Below are 23,549 nucleotides of genomic sequence, written 5' to 3' on the forward strand. Positions count from 1 at the left end.
TGTAAATCAAGCAGACCCTCACCACCCCAAAGTCTGTCTGAACTACTCCAGACTTTCTTAGCTATTCCATTTCTTGACAGAATTGGCTCCTCTCTACATGAGCCGTCCCCACTCCAAACTGAAATGCCTAAGCAGAATCACTGGCTCAGAGTGGCCCTCCCTAAGAAGAAAACTCTCAAAGATAAAAAAAAAAAGTAGACTGAAGGGGAATCAAGGTGGTATAGTGGGGGGAAAAAAGAAACACAGCAAGAATGACAATGGAGGAACTCAAGAGCAAGGTAGGTAGAAGACATCAGGAAACAGCAAAGAACCTTTAAATAGAAATGGATTAAAACTGTCAATCAAGCAGAGCATCCTCAGGATGAAGTGGGTCGGGTTAACAACAGGATGTGGAATTGTTGCATGGGTGAGAAGTGCAGGGTCGATCATTCAGGGCCAGTGCGACGCCAGCTCCCCAGGAGCTCGGAGGAAGCTTGGGGCTTTGTCTCACCCATAACCCTTTCCATGGCTCAGTGCAGCACAACTGGAAAAGCTCCAAACCGCATTTCTCTGGGGGACTGCCTGAGAGACAGACACGTGTTCTGAGGTACCCCACATCCCTAGATTCTGGGGGGAAAGCTGAGGGGTAAAAAAAAGGAGAGATAGGTGGTTTTTGAAAACTCTGTGGTACATCAGACAGACACCAGAGGGAGCAAGAGATTACGAACACTTGAAAAAAGAACAGCAGATCTCTCTAGGTATTTACAGGAAAGATACAGCCTTGGTAAAGGTTGCAGAGGCTCTCAGAATTTCTCACTATGGACCAAATGGAGAAGGACTTGTTTTGTAAAACATCAAGAAGGGGGCCCGTGCCCGGGCACAGTGGACTAAGCTTCTTACGGCACCAGCAGTGCACACAACTTCTTGACGCGTCCCATCCAGCGCCCTGCTGATGGCTGGGAGAGCTGAGAACAGCCTTCAAGGTCTTGGAAACCCACTGTGGGAGGCCCAGAAGACGCTCCCAGCTCCTGGCCTTGGATTAGCTCAGCTCTGGCCATTGCAGCCTTTGCAGGGGAGAACCGTGGGGTGGAACATCCTCTCTGTCTTTCCTTCTCACTGTTAACACCAAGGTTGGAGGGAAAAAAAAAGAAGTCAGGAAGAAATGACCAGGAGAGGTGGTTGCTTTCATTCAGATGCACTGACATGAATATAAAGTCTCCAGGAACACAAATTGATCATTTCAATAAAGAATTAGAAAATATATTTTTTCAAAGGCAAAACTGCTAGGTTGAATAATATGTGCCTTGACAGAACTGAGAAACTTTCTAGGGAGAACATATTTGCAGTGCATGCACTTCTCAGAAGACTCAAGTGTATGTAAAGAATACTTAGCAAGTAAATCATAAAAGAATAGAAAAAGGGAAAATAAAGTTTTGAAGAGGTATGTTTTTCATTTTATTATTATTTTATGATACAGTTCCATAGGCTCTGGGATTTCCCTCACCCCTCTCCAAAACCTCCCCTCACACACACACTTATATCCCCTATATTGTTACAATACTATAGTTCTTCATAAACACTCATTCGTTTAAGTGTGTCCTGCAGGCGTGGACGATGGCAGAGTCCAGCATCTTATTGTCAAGATGTATTTCACAGTGTCATTGGGAGTCCATCTGTGATCTGGAAGTAGAGATGCATACTGCATTGTATCCTCACATCTGGATATGATAGCCTCCATTACACAGTTACTATATATCCCCTTAGTGAAAATCAGCAGTGGGAAGAAAAATAGAAATTCACAACTCCATGAAAATAAATAACACGCTACTGAATTACTAATGTGTCTCTGAAGAAACGAAAAAGAAAATCAAGAACGTTCTTAAAGAAAATAGTACCATATGACACAGCTAATGTACAAGGGCTGGAAGAATGTATACTAAATTATCCACAGGTGCTCTCTGCAGATAATGCGTAACAGATACTCATCTCTTGTTCAAACAGCAGAAATTAAATATATATAAATAGTTGTTAGAAACTAATTTCTGTAGAGAGAAATCCTTAGGAGACATGAGCGACATAAAATGCTTCATGAAAAACCAATGGTCAGCCAGGGAGCGGTGAAAGGAGGAGGCAGAAGGAGCTAGGGCAGTGAGAGGCCAGTCAGGTGCTCTCCCAACCCCGCCTGCAGCCTCTTCTACCCCCAGCTGGGCCTGACCCATTGCTGGGGCTCCTGCCAGCCTCATTCCACTGCCCTGGTACCCTGCTATGAAGTGGTTGATTCTCCAGTTCCTGACACTCCTCTGCCTGCTTGTCCTGCCAGTGTCCGGGACATGGAAAGAGAGAGTTCATCCAGAAATTGAACTTCCTGATTACAGTAAGTGTCTTGGCTGGGATCTGATTTGAGTCGTGGGGAGGAAGCCGCAGAACTTTCCCTGGCCCGCCTGCAAGGACCAGACACATCGATAACACTGCCTTTTCTTTTCTTTTCTTTTCTTTTCTTTTCTTTTCTTTTCTTTTCTTTTCTTTTCTTTTCTTTTCTTTTCTTTTCTTTTCTTTTCTTTCCTTTCCTTTTCTTTTCTTTCTTTTCTTTCCTTTTCTTTTCTTTCCTTTTCTTTTCTTTCTTTTCTTTCCTTTCCTTTCCTTTCCTTTCTTTTTTTTTTTTTTAAGCCAGGGAATGCTTAGTTTTCCGACTTGAGGGTCTCCCAGAGGCACGCGAGACACTGCACAGTTGGGGTGGGGGTTGGGATGGCCGTATGGGATTTTGCTCAGCCGCATAATTAACAGTGAGGAACTTGAATACAAAATTGGGAAAGGGGCACTAACTATTTCTTGAAACATGTGTCCCTCCCCTGCCTTTTTTTTTTTTTTTTTAATCAAGGGAATTGAATGTTGCAGAACATTGGGCATGGGAAGACGAGGGAAAGGTGCCTGCTTGAAGGGGAGACGTTTGGAACAAGGGGGTAAAATGGGCGAAATCGGCGGAGGAATTGAAGGGCAGGTGTGGGCACATAGCCAGCCAGAGGTTTCCAGGAAGGGCTGAGTTTTTGAGGGTGGAGTCAGCCCAATGAGAAGGGCAGAAGGCTGTTTTTTTTGGGGGGGGAGAGTATTTTATTTCTCTTTTCCTACCTTGTCAAGAAAGACAGGAATCTAGAAAAATTTCCCACTCTTTATTCTGAGAATTTGAAACAGGATTTGTGAATCCCAACTCATTGAGGGCATGGCTGGAGTGGCAGGGCCAGGAGAGAGGAAGGGAGGGCTGGAGTTGAGTCCTGGGACCTGAGGGTCTGCGACCTGAGGATCGTGGGTGAGGGATCCTCTTCTCGTGGGGGTCACTGCTCACTTGCTCTAAGTCTCCCAAGCTGAGCCTCCCCACCAAGCCTCGGCAAGGTGCGCGAGGCCGGCACTGCTGCAGCGCCCTCTGCGGGAACAGATGCTTCCCCAGTAAGCCGGTAGGAGCTCTTTCCCTCTTGGGTCGCTCTCGGAGGTCGTGCTCTCCAGACTGTGGGGGGACAAGGAGCTGTCTGTGCCTCCCCAGCTGTGCGCTCCGATCCCTTCTGGGCACCCAAGCTTTCCCCAAGTCTCAGAGCCCTAGGAGGATTGGATTCCAAACGTTCTGGGAGACGGCTGATGGGGTGGTCTCCAAAGCACAGAAGAGCCTCTACTCCCAGGGTTTGGAAGGACTCCTGAGCTCACAGAAACCTGTTTCTCCAGATGGTGTGGCTGCCGAACTGCTGTCCTTTCCCGCTTCCAGTGAGCAACAAGCTGGACTAGGAAATGAACAGCCTATTGTCGAAGACTGAGCCTTTTGGCACCCAGGCGAGAGATGGAGACTCCTGCCTGGCAGGTGCTCGGAGAGCACCACGAGGGCGCCATGAGGACCACCGGCTTGGGAGGGAGGACGTGCTCCCTGGGGGTAAGGTCTCTGTGACCTGCCCACCCTCCTCCCCGAGCCATTCTAGGAGCAACCCAGCCTGGAGTCCTTGCCAAATAAACTTTCATGATGTCCCAAGACCTCTGCTTCTTCTGTAGTTCCAGAAATAATTTACTGTCCTGAATCTTTGCCTATCTTTTGCCCAAGCTCCCAGGCCCTGAGCCCTAATTTTTGTGTTCCTGATTGCTTATCCTTTAGAGGCCTGGTCCCCTGAGCCAGGACTCCTGGACCCGACTCATTTCTGCTGCTGGCTGAACATCCTGAGGGACCATGTGTGCAGGGGGAGGGGGGGATGTTTGCATGGCTACAGTAAACACTGCCCCCTGGGTTCGCCATACATGGACGAAACCTTCTTCCCATTGCTTTGGGGCTATGGCTCTGGTGGGTCTCCACAGGCTAATCCACAGAGACACAATCTTACCTAACAGGCATCAATGGTCTCACTGAAAGGAGATGCTATTGGCCTTTTCATCCAAGCTCGCTTTCCAGACTGCTACCTTCATTTATCTAATGTTTAGATAAACAGGTGTGGGAAGTATTCAAAAGTAAACACTGCTCTGAAGGGCCCAGCACAGTAGCCTAGTGGCTAAAGTCCTCATCTTGCACGTGTTGGGATCCCATAGGGGCACCAGTTCATATCCTGGCTGCTCCACTTCCCATCCAGCTCCCTGCTTGTGGCCTGGGAAAAAAGTCAAGGACAGCCCAAAACTTTAGGACCCTGCACCCGTGTGGGAGATCTGGAAGAGGCTCCTGGCTCCTGGCTTCGGATTGACTCAGCTCTGATCGTTGGCAGCTGTTTGGAGAGTGAATCATCGGATAGAAGATCTTCCTCTCTGTATCTCCATCTCTCTGCTGTATAGCTGCCTTTCCAATAAAAATAAATAAATCTCTTTTTAAAAAATACTGCTCTGAAAGAAGAAACAATTTCCAGGAGATTCTAGGGTGCGCACCAGGTATCTGGACAGTGGTAAGGACCGTCCCGCAGGTGAGGGGGTGTCACTGTGTGCACCTGCTTAGGCCAAGGAAGGGTGGTGACCGCTTCAGACTGAACCTAGCAGACACCAGGGAGGGGCAGAGCAAGCAGAGACTCGCTGGACATATGGTCAATGCCCTGCACTGTGGTGACGGGAGCTGCTGTGGGCCATGCTCTCTGGAAGCGTATGTGGTTTAGTTTGGTTGTGAGGAATGGGGACCAATCTCTACCTCAGAGTAGAAACTGCCTTTTCCCTTCCAGCCACGGTTAAATACAGAACAGGCGGGAGAAACAAACAGCCATTCCCTCCACTCAACAAAAACCAATAAACCGCAGACAGGCTGTGCCTTGACCTCTGCCATGAGGCTCTGTGACCTTGACATGTTCTGGTTTGCCAGCATCTCCTTGCTGGCCGCTCTGTGTCCTGCTGTGCAAAAATCAGCCCAAACCGCCAAGAGCCTGGTGACCAGTTGGCGGTGAGTGTTAGGTACAACTCCTCTAAGCCCCTCCAGACTTGGGGCTCCTGCAACGTGTCCATTTTAGGGGTGCAGAGCAAGTCTGCTGAGGAAGAGCAAGAGGGCAGAGCCCGCCCTGTGCAGAAAGAGCACAAGTCCTCGGTGTTACCTGCACTAGCAGGGGGTGACTGTCTTGGGCCCGTGTATCTGGCTGTACTCAAGCTCTCCTGGCCAGGCTACAGGTACTTTGCTGGTTGAGCAGTCACACTGGTTAGGGTGGGAAGGGACATGGGGAAGGAGCTCTCAGCTATGAGAACAGGACCTGGGGCTGAGTGTGCACCAGGGAGGGACAAAGGGGAGGGCTGGGATGGGATGTGATGACTTGCCTGCAGCTGGGTTAGAGTCCGGGAATTGCACTGTTCCTCCTGCTGCTGGCCATCTGTGGATCTTCTGATCCCAAAATGCGCCTTAGTTTACAGCAGGGGGCGAGTCCAGCATCTTGGGAAAGCATGGCAAAAAGGTAGGTTCTGTGTAGTATATACATTTGAACAATATATTTTAATAATATAATCCATGAACATGGGATATCTTTTCATTGTTTCATGTCTTCTTAAATTTATTTCATCAAAGTCTGTGTATAAATGTTTGTGAAAGATTTATTCATAATTACAAAAATCTGGAAGCAGCCCAAATGCCAATTAACTAGTGAGTGGATTAACAACCTACTGAATATCCATATATCAGAAATAATATTGTCAATATTACTTTTAAAAACTGTCATTTGGCTCTTTTGGCTGAATTTATGAAATCAAAATGCCATAATAATTTGATAACAATAATATGCATCTGAAAATATCTGAAAAAAAATTCTAGAGAATTTAGAAGTTTTTCTTTCCTTCAATCATAGCTCCAAACCATCTATACCATAGATATTTCAAATCTGGTGAAATACAGTCCTATGCCCCAAAGTCTTTTATTTAGGCCATTATCATTTAGCTATGAGTAAAATATGTACATAAGCTAAAATTTAATTTTTCCATTTACTATGACCATAATTATCCAGGAATAGTTTTTTATTTTGTGGGGTGGCTTCTTAATCTGTAAATTATTGAAACAATTAGACAATCATCATGCAATGAAATAAACTAACAATGTGCCAACAACATTCTCTTGATAAGACTGTTCTGGTAATATATCAGTAACTGATACGTAAATACATGGGAAAATATCAAGCTTTGTTTTAGCACATAATTTGGTTCTGTGAACTTCTAGTAAATTGCCCAAACTCATACAATACTCTCATTAAAATTATTTTAAAGATATTATTTAGGTATTAAAAGCTTGGTTAACCTTGTCTTCCATTTTCTTGAAGGTATCAAATTGGAAACCAATACTTACAAAAGAACTTGTTTCCTAGTAGCTAGGATATCAACCACAAATACAAGTGATTCCTTTAATTTCTAGAAAGTTTGGAAGTAATGTTTATTAGAATTCATCAAGTGATTAATGAGGTTGTTAACTACACCTTTAATTATTGTAAGCAGCTCACATAATTTTATTTTTTCTGTATTATGGGTATTATTACTTTTGATAGTCCCTTGATAAATGTTTGATAAAATACTTTCATTTCATGGTTTAAGTGGATACATATTTAATATCGATATCTTACCTGATAAATTGGCAAATCCAATACTTTAGTCACCCAAAGCAGATTCTCCTCCTTCCACTAGAAAACTGACTTCATTTTTCAATTCAAACAAATGTGACATACATCCCTGTGGAAACCATTGCCTTTCTGAATGCTAATTCAGGAATCCTTCCTTTGTTTGGAACTCAGAGCTGTAGGATTCAGCGGGGATGGTGAAGATTTAATGCAATGTGTGGGATGGTGGAAAACTTAGTGTTTGGGTTAAACTTCACTAGGTCTGAGATGGAGCAAAGATAAAGTAAGGACTCGTTTTAATCTTCGCAATCACTGGGACACTGCCCAGTGGGCTGCGTTGTTCCCATTTTCCAGATGAGGAAACTGAGATCCAAGATAGGCTGCAATTATACATGACCAAGCCAGGATCAAAGTCAAGGTTACTGGTTTGAGGTCGTAATTATTATTATTATGGAAAATTCCAGAGTCTGTGGTAAAAATTTGGGAGAACACAGGAATAAATTTCTAGGGGAAAAAAGAAAAAGGGGGATGGATTGGCGAATTGGAGAATAAATTGCCATAAATCTTTAATTAGACACATACTATGACTTCAGGAGCTCTGGAAATGCTATTCCCATGTATTTGTATGGCTTTAAGCTTGAGCAAGTTTCACCAATACAGATGCACACCTGTCATACAGTTCTCTTTCCCTCTTTAATCTCTCTCTCTGCCTCTCTCTCCTGTGTGTTGTGTCTATCCGGTTGTCCGACGCTATCAGAAGATCCCTGGCTTGGATGAGGAATCTCTTTGTTAACCCGTGGTCATCGGGGATCATTTTTGCTCCTGGAACACCAGACCCAGGAGAGTCTGACAGATTCCAGCCACCTGGGTCTGTAGGGAGGAGTAAAAGGCTCTTGCCTGGGTCTGGGGTTGCCTTCCAGGTGACCGTGAGCCAATCAACTCTGCAATTATGCAGCTGTTCCCAAGAGGTTCCTGTGATCAGTCAGGCGTGGATCTGGGAGCAGTACAGTGGGCAGGTGTCTGCCAAGGACAAAGTGCAGCACGGGGAGGCACCTGCCTGCCTCAGGCTTGCCCTAACTCACCCACCTGACCTCAGACAAACCCTCTTCCCACTCAGGATCTTGGTGGTCTCCTCCGTGAACTTAGACCATCTGGCACATCATTGCTTGGGCTCCTCCCACCCTGTATTGGGTCTCTCTCAGGAGTCTGCCTCACTTTGCCCCTATCCCCCTTCACAGGTACTCTCCTCTGGACGGCACGCCCCTCTCCTGCAAGAACGTGGCCCTCCTGCTGCTTCTCTTCCTGCCTCTAGAGCAGACTTCCGCATCACCACCTAGGAGAATGACAAGTGGGTTCTAAGGAGCTGTGGCCATTCTTCCTTAGGCAATAGCCTTGGGAACCGGGGGCTGGACGTGCGGCAAGGACTGGTGTTGAAGAAGGACACCATTACTGTGGATTCAGAAATACAAAGCTCCCCTGCTTGCCACCCTGGGCCCTCCAGTCTTCTCTCACCTGTCTTCCCTGCACGCCCGCCCCCCCCCCCAAATGATCACCTGGAGTTAGAGGTAATTTACAAGTCGCACAACTGAATTTAGATTGGTCCTCCCTGAGTTTACCGGCTGTCAGGTGCTAAAGTCAGATTTCCCAATTCCTATATCCACAATAGCGCCACTACTCCACGCTGATTTTTCCTTCTAACTAAGATGCGAGAGGCAGAGGAGTTAAGCGACAGAATCTTAGGCTTCCAGAACAGAGAGGGAAATCCTCCAAAGATGTTCTCCTTCTGTCTGCCTGTGCATTTCTGATTCAGGTTCGTTTGAGTTAGTGAAGACTTGTAAGACGCCCGTCTGATCTCTAAAATCAGCAGGACAGGTAGAAGTCGATGTTGGGAGAACCCCACTCCCTGCCTCTGGCCCGGGAGGAGAAGAGCTAAAACTTTCAACCAATGTCCACTTGGACTTTTTTTTTTTTGCAGGTAAGCCAGGATTATGCCCCAAGGACAGACTCACTTGTAAAACTAAAGTTCTGGGCTCATGCAAAACGGATTTCCACTGCAAGGAATACCTGAAGTGCTGCTACTTCGCCTGTAAGAAGAAGTGTCTGGATCCATTCCAAGGTAGGGGCATTGTGCCCTGTGAAGTTTCCCACTTCTCGCCCTGGCCAGCACCGGCTGAGCGAGTGCTCTGCACGGCAGACCAAGAGGCCTGCGTTCATACCTTTTCCATCCTTAATCCCTTTCTTCCTCGATTCTCAAGTATAAACCATGAGTCCAGGCATGGTGCCCATAACTGGATGAATTGATGCCAGTCTTCTTTAGCCCACTGTTCAATCATTCACTAATGGCTGACTGTTGACATGCCTACTGTGTGAGAGAGACTGTGGTTGGCAAGGCAGCCGACCTCAATCAGTTTAAGTACTGGGGTTGGTTTTGAACTTTTTGGTCTTCAAGGAGGGTTTTTTTGGGGGGGGGGTGGTGGACTGAAACTGTTGGAGAACTGAATTCTACAAAAATTTGCTCATTCAGTCAACTGATACCAACTGTCAATACCTTGTCGACAAAGCCCACTTAGACCATACCTGCAGTTGAAAAAATTGAATTTATTGCTCGTTGCAGTGAGAGTAGTCACCTTAGAGAACCACGGAGGATATGACTCTACAGAAACTCGTGTAAATTTGGAGGAAGAACCTGAGGGGGCTGAGCTCTGTGGTGGTCACATCCTGTATCGGAGTGTCTAAGCTGGGATGCCAGTTCTGCTCCACAGTCCAACTTTGTGCCATTGTGCACTCCAAGACAGCAGGTTGGGTCTTTGCTGCCCATGTAAGGTGCCTTGGTTGAGTTCTGTGCTCCAGACCTTGGCCTGACTACACTGGCCACTTGGAGGGACAAGCCAATGAATGGGAGATCTCTCTCTCCATTTCCCCTCTGTCTATTTCTATGCCTTTCAAACAAATGAACATTTTAAAACAAGTGAAGGGATTCCAAAGATTAGGAGCCCTCATAGTGTAAGTGTAACCCTGTGGCTGGGCATCTCTGTGAATCTTCTCCATGGCAAGGGCACTGTAAAGTGAGCTTAAAGCTGTGATTAGTGGGCCTGGTGCAGTAGCCTAATGGCTAAAGTCCTCACCTTGCATGCACCAGGATCCCATATGGGCGCCAGTTCTAATCCTGGAGATACCGCTTTCCATCCAACTCCCTGCTTGTGGCCTGGGAAAGCAGTCGAGGATGGCCCAAAGCCTTGGGACCCTGCACCTTCGTGAGAGATCTGGAAGAGGCTCTAGGCTCCTGGCTCCTGGCTTTGGATTGGCTCTGCTCTGGCCATTGTGGCTGCTTGGGCGGTGAATAAGTGAATGGAAGATCTTCCTCTCTCTCTCTCTCCTCCGCTCTGTATATCTTACTTTCCAATTAAATTTAAAAAGCTGTCATTAATAGGTAAGGTATAAGCCACTTCTGTTAACCAGGAAAGAGAAGTGTGTTGTATCTGCTGCGTTTCCCAGTGAGCTGAATTTTCTTCACTTCCTGTGGAAGTCCTATGTACGCTTTTTTAATGTTTATTTTTATTTGCAAGGCACAATTAGAGAGAGAGGAGCAATCAGAGAGAAAGATCTGAGAGAGAGAGAGACATCTTCCATTAACTGGCTCACTCCTCAAATGACTGCAATAGCCAGAGCTGGACTGATTCAAAGCTGGAAGCCTGGACCTTCTTCCGGGTCTCTCACATGCATGTAGGAGCCAAATGACTTAAGCCTTCCCCCACTGCTTCCCCAGGTCATAAACAGGGAGCTGAATCAGAAGTGGAGTAGCTGGGATATGAACTGGGTCCCGTGTGGGATGCCGGTACTGCAAGCTGAAGCTTAACTTTCTGTGCCACAACACCAGCTCTGTGAAATATTTTACGTCCAGTGGCATCAAAGTAGCTCAGCTGTGAATGTCAGAGAAGACAGATCAGCCCTGAGTGTTTTCATATGCTCTTCTTGGTTTCCTTTTCAAGGCAGAACCCGGCTTTCAGAGATGACCTAAAACACAGAGTATTAGCAGCAGGGCTAGGAACAGAACCTATGCCTTTTTCCTGGCTGAAGAGTGTTATTGAAAAAGCGCTATTTTATTTATTTGAATAGCAGAAAGAGAACAAGGGTGACACAGAGAGGTCTTCCATCCATGGATTGCCTCCCCCAAGTGCCCACAAAAACTGAGGCTGGGATAGGCTGACACCTAAAGCCTGGCACTCAATCCAGATACCCCACGGGGATGGCAGAGAGCCTGGTTGCTTGCGCCATCCCTTCTGCACCCTAACAGGAAGCTGGAATCAAACACAAAGGCACAGCGCCAACCCAGGCACTGCAGCGTGGGAGGCAGGCATCCCAAGCAGCATTTTGGTCACTACGCGCCAGCCCCTGTGGCGTCGTCTATAACTTGGGTGAAACACCGGATCTGGACTGGGAGCCTGACATGTCTTCCTTTCATCTGTCCCTTTTATTTGCTTCTTGCTTTCAGAACCCTGCACACTGGCCCCTGAGCCAGGACCCTGTCACAACAAGAGGTGGCACTGGTATTTTGACTATGAACATCAAGAGTGCAAACTCTTTTTATACGGAGGCTGCCTTGGGAACGCCAACAACTTCCCCACCAATGCCGACTGCCAGAAAGCCTGCAAGAATACTGGTGAGGACCATGGCCTTGGCAGCCTGAGGTCCAGGTTGTACTAGAAATAGTGTGTGGGTAGAGTCAGACACTCAGGGTTTGGGGTAAAACTTCCTTGGCTCAAGCCAGAGCTCCGTTAGGCACCGGATGGGAGGTCCGGCCCAGTTGCCCCAGTAATGAGTTTCAGTTTGCTTATGTACTAAATGGGGGAGAATAATGGCATTTTTCTGATGGAGGTTTTTCAGCAAAAATGAGACAGTTCCTGTAAAGCAAATGTTGGCCAGTGGGAAAGTCAAGGTCGACCTGCTTGGAGGAAGGCATTTCCTTATCACATCCACCCACTGCGCATCCCCCAGCGCAGGCAGGCCAGGACACTCCACATGGAGAAGAGCATGGGTGGGGTGATGGTGAAGGCCGGAGCTGAATTATTTAGCACCATGACCATCATCAGTAATGTAAGAGGACAGTCTTAAAAAGCTTAGGAGGCAAGTGCACTGAATTAAAGTCCTCGCTTCCCTCCTCTGTAATACTGAAATAATGGCAGATACCTCATTGTGTTGTTGGTAGGATTATAGGGGCTCAAAGATAAAGACTTGCCACATTTTGCTGGTCCCCATGGCTATGAATGAGACTAGGACCTCTGATCCTTGCAGTGCAGCACTGTGTGCTTGCTAAGTCAGCGCTGGAATTTTGACCTCAGGTTCCATGGGGCAGGCTGGGAAATGTGCCATGAGCACTACCTGACAGATGAGGACACGGAGTTAGAGAGGGACAGTTAGCTGCCCAAGGGGTACAACTGGAGTTTTAACTTCATGGACTCAACGTCTCTGACAGATCAAGGTGATCTTGTGGTAGATATACAGAGAGGAGAGACAGGAAGATCTTCCATCCGATGATTTACTCCCCAAATAGCCTCAAGGACCAGAGCTGAACTGATCCAAAGCTAGGAGCCTGGAGCTTCGTCGGGGTCTCCCATGTTGGTGTAGGGGCCCAGGGACCTGAGCCATCCTCTGTTGCTTTCCCAGGCCATAAGTAAGGAGCTAGATGGGAAGTAGGGCAGCAGGGATGCGAACCAGGGAATGGCATATGGAATGTTGGCAGCTTCTGCAGCTTAATGTGCTACTCTGGGGCCCCAGCTGGGACTTCAGACTCCAAGCCAAGTGTTCTTTCTGCTATAAGCCCTGAAGGGATGGGGATAAGCCCTGAGCAATGCTGGGGTCTGCTCAGGAAATGGTGAACCGAGTTTCAGAAACAGCCACAGCCATTGGAAGGGTGGCACGTGGGATGGTGTCGGCCAGAGCTCATGTCTGCTTTTGTGTTAGTCAAGATTGGACAGTGCCCTTTCTTCCCTTCTGGTTCCCGCATGGAGTGTCCACCATTGTGTATGAATGACGTTGATTGCTCCGACAGAGAAAAATGCTGTGAAACCACTTGTGGTCCTATTTGTGCCAAGGCATGGTCAGGTGAGAACTGGGGATACACCTCCCAAATCCTGCAGGGCATATTCCAAGGATACTGTCTTTCCTACTGAATGGGAGTGGGAGACCCTTGATCCTCATGTGGCCCTTGGATTGACTGATTGTTGAGATCTATAGGAAACATGTCCCCTTTCAACATCCGATCTGTGCCCCCACACTGACCTGATGCTAGTGGGCTGTTCCCCCAAGCCAACCACGTGTGATTCCACCCTCCATTTTTTTTTAAAAGATTCGTTTTATTTTTATTGCAAAGTCAGATATACAGAGAGGAGGAGAGATAGAGAGGAAGATCCTCCAGCCACTGATTTACTTCCCAAGTGGTCGCCATGGCCGGAGCTGAGCCAATCCGAAGCCAGGAGCCTCTTCTGGGTCTCCCATATGGGTGCAGGATCCCAAAGGCTTTGGGCCATCCTCCACTGCCCTCCCAGGCCACAGGCAGGGAGCTGAATGGGGAGCAGGGCCACTGGAACTAGACCCAGGATCCCAGCGCCTGTAAGGCAAGGACCCCAGCCGCTAGACTACCGCACTGGGCCCTCAACCCTCAATTCTTCCTCAATAGAGCATATTTGTTCTGAGTCTCATTCTTTAGGGAACTGCAAGGTGGCATCCCTCGCATACACACACTAGCACACACGCATCATAAGCACTTGACGTTTTCCTAGTAAGCCCGCGTGTCTGCACAGAACTCCAGAGCTGGCGCTTCACAACCACATCCTACAAGACAGACCGACGTGCCGTGTGCTTTTGTGGTAGACACTGACTTTCACACGTCTAAGGCTGAAAGGACACATCCCCCAACATGGCTCCGGGAACTGCTGGTGTTTGAAGTGTGAGAGTGCTAGGAGTATGGTAGCCTTTTTCAACTTCAGTGTTTCTGCTGGCCTAAGATGGCTCATTTCCCCTTACGTGATCCTCAACTCTAATTAAGGGAGGAGGAAGTTCTGGGCACTCAGTGGGTTAAAGAATTGAGATCCGTGAGCTCTGTTGGGGCCAACAGGGATCCTAACAGATTGGAAAAGTCTGAGACGATAGCACTTTTTGGATGCTCTTCAAATTGTCAACTCCAGAGAGTTGATATTCAGCCTCCCCCACTCCACTGTTGCCATAGGAGGAGAGGAAAGAGGGTTAATCAGAACAGAACCATTTGGGGTACCCCAAGTTTGTCTCAAGTGATGAAGATTGTATGGTATTTTACCTCCTCAAGGTAAACTGGGTTTCTGCCCTCAGAGGCCCAAAGAATGTGGCCAGATCAGTGAGCCCATGTGCCTGCAAGACGACGACTGCCCGCTGCATCAGAAGTGCTGCTTGTACTGCGGGCTGCGGTGTCTGGAACCCAAAATCCAAGCGGTAAGTGGGAAATGTCCCCATCGCCACAGTTCGCTGTGAGTAGTCTAATGAGAGTCTCGCATTCTTCCTTGTTTTGTATATACTTTGCCAAATTAGCTTTTTTGAAAAAGAAAATCTTTTTATTTGAAAAGCAGATTTGAAGGAGAACCAGACATTTTCCATCTGCTGGTTTACTCCCCGAAGCTGCTACAGCCAGAGCTGGGTTGATATATAGCCAGGAGCCAGTAGCTTCTCTAGCGTCTCCCACACGGCTGCAGGGGAGAAGTGAGGCAGCTGGGACTCGAACCAGTACCCCATATGGGATGCGGACACTACAACTACAAGCTTAGCCTGTTACGCTATGGTGGTCCCCCAAATTAGCTCTTTAGGTATAACAGTATTACTACTGGAGTATTGTGGTTTTAGATATAATCATATTATCTTAATGTGATGGTGTATTTGGCTTTTCTTTTTTGAACTTTCTGACTTGGTTTTCTTATCTTCTTATGTTATATAGGATTATGAAATAACTTTGAAAATAAAGGTAGTGGGATCTATTACTGCATAGCTCCTTATTTTATTTTATTTTTCACAGTAGCAAAGATATTCAATCAACCTGAATGTCCTTTAACTGAGGAATGGAAAAGAGAATGTGATTTATATATATGATGGACTATTACTCAGCCATGAAAAAAGAGTGAAATGGCATTTGCAACAAGAATGATGGAATGGGAGATCATCATGCTAAGATAATTCAGACCTCCCCCAAAGGACAAATTCTGCATCTCTCGTGTGTGGAAGTTAACATCCAGACAACGAAACATCGTGTGGATGTCACGTGATTCGGTATATAGGTATTGGCGTGCCTTTACGTCGTCATGAACTGTGCCTTTTACATAATAATATGCCCTTCTTTCTTTATGCTATAATCCCAGTCATGATCCTCATGTGATATTAATATCTGCTTTCAAGAAAAATAGCTTGTAAAAGCACACGTATATAATATTTACATAGGAAATTTGATTTGAGTACTAAATAAACGAATTCAAAACTATTTTATTGTATCTTTAAAATATCCATCTATTTATTTGAAAGAGAGAAAGAGAATCTCCTAGCAAATGATTTATTCTCCCAAATTCCCAGAACACTCAAGGACTTGGTCTGGGTCTGTTCCTGTGGCACAGGAACTCAGGTACTCACCCCACCACCTGCTGCATCCCTAGGTGTGCATTGGCAGGTGGCTGGGATGGAGATGCGAGTCCGAACTTCAACCCAGGCACTCTTGACAAAGGAACCCCGGTGTCCCGTGTGGCGGTTTAACTGCTCAGCAAAGACCCACCTCTAGGGTTCCATATTTATAGTTAAAGGTGACTGCTGCATAAAAACATGTTTGTTATTGAATTGTGGAAAAATGCCTTGCATTGCACTCGGGCTATCTGGTCATCCATTTATAGCGGTTCCTGAAAATGAGTGCTGAATTTTGTCAGACACCACTGAAGCGTCTAGTCATCGATTTCTCTCTTCCTTCTTTTTGACACAACAACTTAACATAAACATATTATTAAACTGTCACATGGTGAACCATCTTGCCTTGGAATAATTTTGGTCACATGGGGTATGTTTCTATTCGTTTTTGCTATGTGGGTCATAGCACTTACTTTTTTTAAAAAAAAAAAAAAACTAACACAGGAAGCTTACCTACCTCTTCTCTGAACCGAACTATTTTTCATGCTGTATCTAATCTGTGCTTGAAAGGCTATGCAAAACTCGACTTCAAAAGCATCTCGACCAGGCGTGTGTGCGGTGGTGTAGTCAATGCCTTAACAGTACTTCATCTCACAGTCTGTTACCTCCTCTTGTGTGAATTTTCCCATTTTTATGAAAATGATGTGTTTTCTCTATTTTGATTATATGGTACTTTATGTAATTTTAGTGCCTTTAACTTTGGTGAACATTTTCATTTGCACAATCATATTTAGCTGCCTTTCTATTCACCAACCATTCGGTCTGTACATTCGTGCGTCTGTCCGCTCACCGTTCACCCAGGACCCCAGTCCCCACTCACCTCTCCTTGCATTAACAATTGCTCTCTGAACAGCATCTCTCTACCAGCACTGACTGAGTGGCTGTGGTTCCCTTGACTGTGACGAAGCTACCCACGTTTTCTGAGGCCCTCCTTCCAGTAACTTCTCTACTGGTCCTCCCTCCTAGCTGGTTATGCAGTGACGCTACTGTGTTGTTGATTTTAATTCAGTGGAAGTGTCTCGGGTGAGTCTCCTCGTTTCATCGTTTCTAAGAGGGCGAGGGGTTAGCATTGGACGGTAGATGCTCTCAGCAAGCTGTGACTTCTCTCCCACTCTCTAAGTCACTGTGGCTTTGACAACGCCTGTGTGTTATCAGCTTGATGCTTCCTCCACATTACTCTCTGGGAACATCTTGACTTTGGAGTCTTTGTTGAAAGATCTGTGCTGAACCCAAGAGAAGATAAAAAGGAAGAAATAAGACAGGAGGAAACTGTGGGAGAGCACCGCAGAGCACATGGGAGTCCCGCAGAAAGAAGGGGGAAAAATCAGACACAAAACATCCAAAGAGATATGGAGAGATAAATAGAATCACAGTGTAAGAGAAAAACAAGGAGTATGTCCGGGTGCATGGGAACTGCGAAATGGACGGAGAGTCTGATGACTTTCTAAGTTGTCAACAATGCAACGGTGGTATCACCTTCTAAAGCAGCCTGCCAAGTGTAAGACAAGCCTCGTTCTCGCCCCGTGGTTGACCAGAAGGCCTAGCCCTGTGCAGCCCCCACAGGATTAAAACTGAGGAACCAGCCAATAGCGGGGGCTTCCCCTGGAGCTGTGGGCTATGAATGTCCATTCATTCCATCTTTGACCTCGAGAACTTGGCGTTCCCAGCAAGAAAGGGGGTGGCTGGCTCGCCTCCAGTTCACATATCCAAAAGAATTGGCCAGTGAAGAAGTAAGCAGGATCCAGGTAGCCAGAAGCTTCCATGTTCTGGAAACACCAGACTAGACAACCCTTCTTCAGAATGAAGTTCATGGGACTTCTGAGCATCCTGCTGCTGTCCATCCTCTTGGTGAACGCCCAGGGGCTACGGCTGAACGACTGGTTCTTTCCCAGTAAGTACAACGGCTCCACCCTTATCCTAGAGAGAGGGAAGCGGCTGGGAGGACGGAACAGGACATAATTCCTTAGACCTGAGGCTGTGTTCCGCTGCATGAGCCCCAGCCCTAGGATGGGAGAAGAGGGAGATGTCTGGAGGATTCCTCCCTGGCTGATCCCTTCTGTGGGTGCAGGAAGCCAGATCTGGGGATTCTCTGATTTCATTCCCCCATTGAAGTGGGTGGCGGCAAGGCAGGCTCTAAGATGCAAGGGTTATGGAAGTGGGAAATCTAAGAGAACTTCTGTCCCACAAGAAAAGCAGATTTGTTTCTTAGATTATCATCTCTAACTTCTCGGGTTCTTCCAAAGTGTCCCTTGACTTTGGAAAAAAGGACAGTTTCTAGAAGTATCTTTAATGCTAAGACACTAGTGCTTCATGACTACGTAGTGGCAATAATGACAATGATCGATTCAAAATAGAAATTTCTGAGAATGGATTAAAAAAATTTTAGTGAATCCAAATCCTGGCAGCTATGTAAGCTCAGGCAAGATATTTAAATCTCACATGCTTGTTTCCTTATCTGTAAAATGGGACTATTAATAAAATTTGCCTTACCGGATTGTTGCAGGAATTAAATAACGCATTTAAATGCTAAGTAGAGTGTGTGGCTTATTAGTATTACTTTATCTGTAACAAATGTTAGTATTACTTTATCCGTAGTGCATCCGTTCCCACAGCTGTAGCTTTCCATGCTCTGTCTTGCTGCTTCCTCACAACTTGGAACAAGCCAGGTTTCTACATGGACACATCACGGGTGCAGCCACTGTGGAAGGCAGTACGGGCATTTCTCAGAAATCTGGAAACAGATCTATCATACGACCCAGTCATCTCACTCCTGGGAAAACAGTCAAACAAAATGAAATCTGCGTGTAAGAGAGTTATCTGTACCCCCTGTATAGCGGCCTAACTCACGATAACTAAGATAAGGAACCAACTCAGGTGCCCATCAACTGATCAGCAGGTAAAGAAAATGTGGTACATGTACAGTATGGACCACTATTCAGCCACAGAGAGTATGAAGCCTTTTGCAACAAAAAGGATCCACCTGAAAACCACTGGTAAAATGAGACAGTGCCAAACGGGCAAATATCACGCATTCTCTTGGATCTGTGGCAGTTAACACACAGAAGACACAAAGAAATGATCTCTAAGTGAGACAAGCATACCGGGAGGTAACTGCAGCTCCCGGCCTGTGTCAATACTTGTGAATCATAGAAGATTCATATTTTTCTTTTTCTTCTGCTGCTCTGTTGTGATATCTTCATATATTGGAGTGTTATGCCTGTTACTTTGAAGCATATGAATATGTATTTTTAATAATATGGGGGAAAATAAAGGGAGGGAAAGATAGGAAAAGAGGAAGAGGAGAGGGATGGGCACAGATAGAAGCTTTAAGAACAAGTGACGGCAACGAGGGTTGAGAAGAGAAATGGCAGGTCAGGAGTTACGAACATCGCCCCCTAGAGGAAGTCTCCAGCACGGACTCCTCAGCAAAGCTGAGTGAACAGATCAGCTTAAACCCAGGGCTCTCATTCGGGCCGCTTCCCTGCAGCCCACAGGGCGATGGCTGAAGTCCTTTTTGCTTGTTACAGCTGTAGGGTGCTTGTTGGGATGTAACGATGACAGCCAAGCACACTGCTACGGGTCCTATGCTGCTTAGGGCAGCATTCACTCCCAAAAAGGAATCACAAGTGGTTGAGAAAGCTGCCAAAGGGGGCTGGAACTGGGGTGGGAGGAAAGACCGAGACAGGAAGGTAGCAAGGGGAGTTGGTCCAGAGGGAGTGCTGGGAGATACCTGAAGAAGCACTCTGAAGGAAAGGCACCCTGGGAAGGAGTGAGGGCAAACTTGTCTTGGGGCTGGAGAAGGGTGGGCATTGTACCCTGCAAGATCCGTGGTTGGAAGACTTCTCCTTCCTTAGGTAAATGTCCCAGGGTCAGAGAGAAATGTGAATTCAAAGAAAGGGACCTGTGCACCAAGACCAAGCCATGCGAGCGCAACAAGAAGTGCTGTATGTTCAGTTGTGGGAAGAAATGCTTGGACCTCCAACAAGGTAATGGCCAAAGTCTCACCCGCTGTAGCCTGGGCGAGTACGGCCCTCCAGGTCGCTGGGCTCTGGGCCAGATGGCTGCACTTGGGAGACCTGGAACTCACTTTTCATTACTAACCGTAATGTGGCCTGTACCCACCAGGCCTGCCTGGGCATCTTAATCCCCCAAATCCCTGGTGGCCACAAGAGTTGGGGTTGGATCCTATTGCTGCTTGGTTGCTTGGCTACTTTCCACTCTTAGAGTTCCTGAGTGCCAGCTGCCTGATCCTATCCAATGTTGCTGCTACAAGTGATCAATTACATGATTTATGTTTCTTTTGGTTTGTTAGTTTTTTGTTCCAGACTGGCTGTCTTTGTGGCTGGGAAGAGCCAACCTTGCACCGGCAAGCCTTGCTTGGTCGGTATCAACTAGTGGATTTTTCCTTTTCTGCTACATTCTTCAATCTATCCTCACATCTTTGGGCCTCCAAAACCCATCCGGGATTCTGTGTTCATTCATTTGTCACACTTACTGATTGCCTGTGAGACCCGGAGTAGGACTGGACCTGTTCACTGTAGCCAGAAGAGGTTAGAAAAAGCTTCTCTGAGAACACAAGCCTGGAGTTTAGTGCAGAATGATGGGTCATGTCTCAGGTAAAAAGTGGGTGGATGTTTGCAGGCATAGGGGCTGGCACAGAAAGGAGAGATAACAGGGTCACAGAGATTGGAAAGCAGACCAGGAATATGCACCCAACATGAAGGGAGAAGACTCTAAGGAGGTGGTGAGCAGCCAACAAGCCAGCCTGGGTTGGCAGATGGAAGACTCTCACCTTGACTTATAGAAATCCACTGAGATGGGGCAGGGTCTTCATCAGGTTAAGTTATGCCTACAGATCATGAAATAGGACGATGAAAGAAACTGCTCAGCACAGGCTGGAGGTTTAAATGACAGGAGTGCATCCTCTCACAGCACTGCCAATCATGAGGCCTGGAGCAAGGTGTCGTGGGTTGGTTCCTTCCCAGGTGTGATGGGAAACCTGTTCTCTCTCCCTGTTGGCTCTTTGTGGGTTGTTGGCTAGCTTTGGCTTGTGGACTCATCGCCCTGAGCTCTACCTGTGTGTTCATGCAGTGTGTTTCTTATGCATGTGTCTCTGTCCAAACTCAACCCTTTTTAATATCAGGACATCCTGGGTTGGGGTTCACTCTCCTCTGCTTGGATGTCATCTTCACTAATTCTACCTACCACGGCCCCCTCTTCAGTGATAGAGATATGCACTTTGGCATGCCATAATACGGGAACAGAACTCTGCTTCGTCAGTGGTGGTCACCAGGGGAAGTGGTGGCAGCTACTGGCTGCTGTGGTGGGCACGCTGAGGTCTCAACTCTGGGGTCTTTCTGCAGATGTATGTCAGTTACCAAAGGACTCGGGCCCCTGCATGGCTTACTTTCCCCGTTGGTGGTACAGTCAGGAAAACAACACTTGCTACAACTTCATCTACGGTGGCTGCCTGGGAAACAACAACAACTTCCAGACCCAAGCCATCTGTCAGAATGCCTGCCAGAAAACAGGTGAGTTGGGGGGGGGGGGAGGGCATTGGCTCACCTGCTGTGCACTTGGCAAACCTGGTGCTGCTGATCCAGCTCCCCAGCTGGGATGGAAGTGGGGGTGTAAGATACATCTTTCCCAGGAGTAGACCGGGTGCTTTTCTGGGAACTCGAGGATGAAGATGGAGTAGCTCAGGGCTGGCGAGGAGCCGTGGAGGGAGGTGCAGAGGTGGTGGGATCTCAGAGGACCGTAACAGAAAGGGCACCGGCTATCCAGCTGAATACTGGACACTGAGCAACCAGTTTTCCCGGGCCGTCTGTGTCCACACTGTTGTTCTTGGCCTAAGATCCGCTCCCATTCATTTGTCTTTAAAGGAAGTCAAAAGCTCGCCCAAAGCAAGCCCACTTGTGATCTTGCCCCACCAAACGCACCAACATAGCTTCAAACTCTTAATAGAAGCTGATATGATGCTCAGTCACATCTAACAATGGCCTTCTCCGCAGGTGCATAGCTCCTGCATGGAGACTTGCTGGAGCAGCCACCGGGATGTGACTCACGCAGCAGGCTCTGTCCGGAACACTGATGGATGCAATAGGTTGATGTCAGCTGTTCCACGCTCTGTGCCCAAGACCTTCGCTCTTCCCCAAACCAAACTCCAGGCACTGCCCGCCCCCCGCCTTTTTTCCATCTCCGCCTCTTTCCATGCACAACACCTGCCACTCGGATTCTCGGATTCTCGCTCTGTGCCTCGCCCCTTTGTCTCCAACTTTCTGAGCCAGCTCATCGTCCCTGTGCATATCCCAATCCCCTCCCTCCCCCAAATAAAGTTCTTGGCTTAGCTCTATGACCCTGAGGCTGATTAAATCTACATCTGTTTGGTGTGAATTGCACTTTGTGGTGTGTAAAGCTATCTTTGAGGCCTTTAGGGACATCATTCAAGGGGGCAATACCAGCAGAACCTCAGGAGTTGAGTGATCCAGGGGTGGAGACATACCCCTTTGTTTCTGAAAAATAAACCCTGCATGACCCTTTTAAGGCAGGAAGATCATCTCGGTTTGAATGACCCTGGGACAAGGGTATGGGTGCCTGTGAGATCATCCAGGAAGCCCAAAATGGGGAAGAAGCAGATGAGCTAGGAAAAAGGGAAATCCACCACAAACTGCTTACCTCTGAGAGAGACCATGGCTCAGTCCCACCGGGGACCCTCTAAGGAACGGATAAAACACAGCTCTAATTGTCTTCCTTAGTCTCCAGTGTTGCCTGTGTACCTACTGAGGCCTGTGCCCCACTGGGTGCCTCACTCTGGCTGATAGAGAGCCCAAGAAGATCCTGAGGGAGGTCAGGACCCAACCTCTTGTGGTGGGAGTCTGGCCATCACTGGGTGCTACTCAGCCATGCAAAGGAACCATGCAGTTTTACCACCTGCTACACAAGGACGAGACTCAAAAACGCCGAGAGAGAGAGAGAAGCCACACACGCAGTCACATGCTGTATGATCCCACCTGCAGGCGAGAATACGGCTTGCAACTCTCAAGATTAGGAGTCGGTTGGAGAAGGATTTCTGTGAGCTTGAATCTTTGTCCCTGCTTTCCAAGCCGTGTGACTTGGTCAGTTTGGAAAATTCAGTTCAATCTGGAATTTCTGTTTCAAAAATTGTTTGTTTCGTTTATCTTTTTTAAAATATTTATTTTTTTCTTATTGGGAAGGCATATTTACAGAGAAGAGAGAAAGAAGATCTTCCAGCCACTGGTTCACTCCCTCAAATGTCTACAATGGCTGCTATTGTTGAGCTGATTAGAAGCCAGGAGCCTCCTCGGGGTCTCCTCTATGGTTGCAGGGTCCCAAGGCTTTAGGCCATCCTCTGCTGCTTTCCTAGGCCATAAGCAAGGAGCTGGATGGGAAGTGCACCCAGGACATGAACTGGCACCCACATGGAGTCCCAGTGTTTGCAAGGGGAGAATTGAGCCATCATGCTGTTGCAGGATTTTTGACTCCGAGTATGGCAGCAACCTCAAATTCTTGTCTTGCAGGAAAGAAGAATTTTCATGCGGACACAGTTTAGTTTTAAAGCAAGATTTATTAGAAAGGCTGAGAAGAGAAGACTCCCGTCCTAGCGACGGGAGGGGGTTTTGAGATAGAAAGGACCCGTGCAGGGGAAGTGTTGGGATCTTTTAAGGCTTTATTTCGGAAGGGGGGTTTTCCAAGGACAAAGGAATTTCCTGGTCCCCAGGTATCTGGTTTTGGGGCAAAAGACCAGAGAGGTGCCAGACATGGGACATTCCAGGCCTTAGGCAGATGTGTATTACCTCTTCCTGTTCTCCTTTCAATGATAAAGAGATCGGCCTGAGGCCT

General features: G+C 47.2%; 2 protein-coding genes and 1 long non-coding RNA gene across 3 annotated transcripts; all 3 read left to right on the forward strand.

The window, feature by feature from the left end:
- Positions 1-2,177: 2,177 nt before the first annotated feature.
- LOC121157152 lies at positions 2,178-3,988 on the forward strand. Its single transcript, XR_005883988.1, has 2 exons — positions 2,178-2,353; positions 3,691-3,988. It is a non-coding gene; the product is annotated as an uncharacterized LOC121157152 (long non-coding RNA).
- Positions 3,989-5,243: 1,255 nt separating this feature from the next.
- Positions 5,244-16,670, forward strand: WFDC8 (WAP four-disulfide core domain 8). Its single transcript, XM_040981236.1, has 7 exons — positions 5,244-5,359; positions 8,240-8,349; positions 8,977-9,117; positions 11,494-11,661; positions 12,963-13,103; positions 14,323-14,465; positions 16,656-16,670. Exons 1-7 carry the CDS (start codon positions 5,244-5,246, stop codon positions 16,668-16,670), a joined length of 834 nt encoding a protein of 277 aa, XP_040837170.1.
- Positions 16,671-17,340: 670 nt separating this feature from the next.
- Positions 17,341-22,036, forward strand: LOC121157078 (eppin-like). The gene is made up of 4 exons (XM_040981075.1): positions 17,341-17,580; positions 19,544-19,675; positions 21,053-21,220; positions 21,701-22,036. Exons 1-4 carry the CDS (start codon positions 17,451-17,453, stop codon positions 21,706-21,708), a joined length of 438 nt encoding a protein of 145 aa, XP_040837009.1. The 5' UTR covers positions 17,341-17,450; the 3' UTR covers positions 21,709-22,036.
- The last annotated feature ends 1,513 nt before the right edge of the window (positions 22,037-23,549 follow it).

This window comes from Ochotona curzoniae, unplaced genomic scaffold (assembly GCF_017591425.1).
Source record: "Ochotona curzoniae isolate NIBS_2020 unplaced genomic scaffold, NIBS_Ocur_1.0 contig_3520, whole genome shotgun sequence".
Classification (NCBI taxonomy): domain Eukaryota; kingdom Metazoa; phylum Chordata; class Mammalia; order Lagomorpha; family Ochotonidae; genus Ochotona; species Ochotona curzoniae.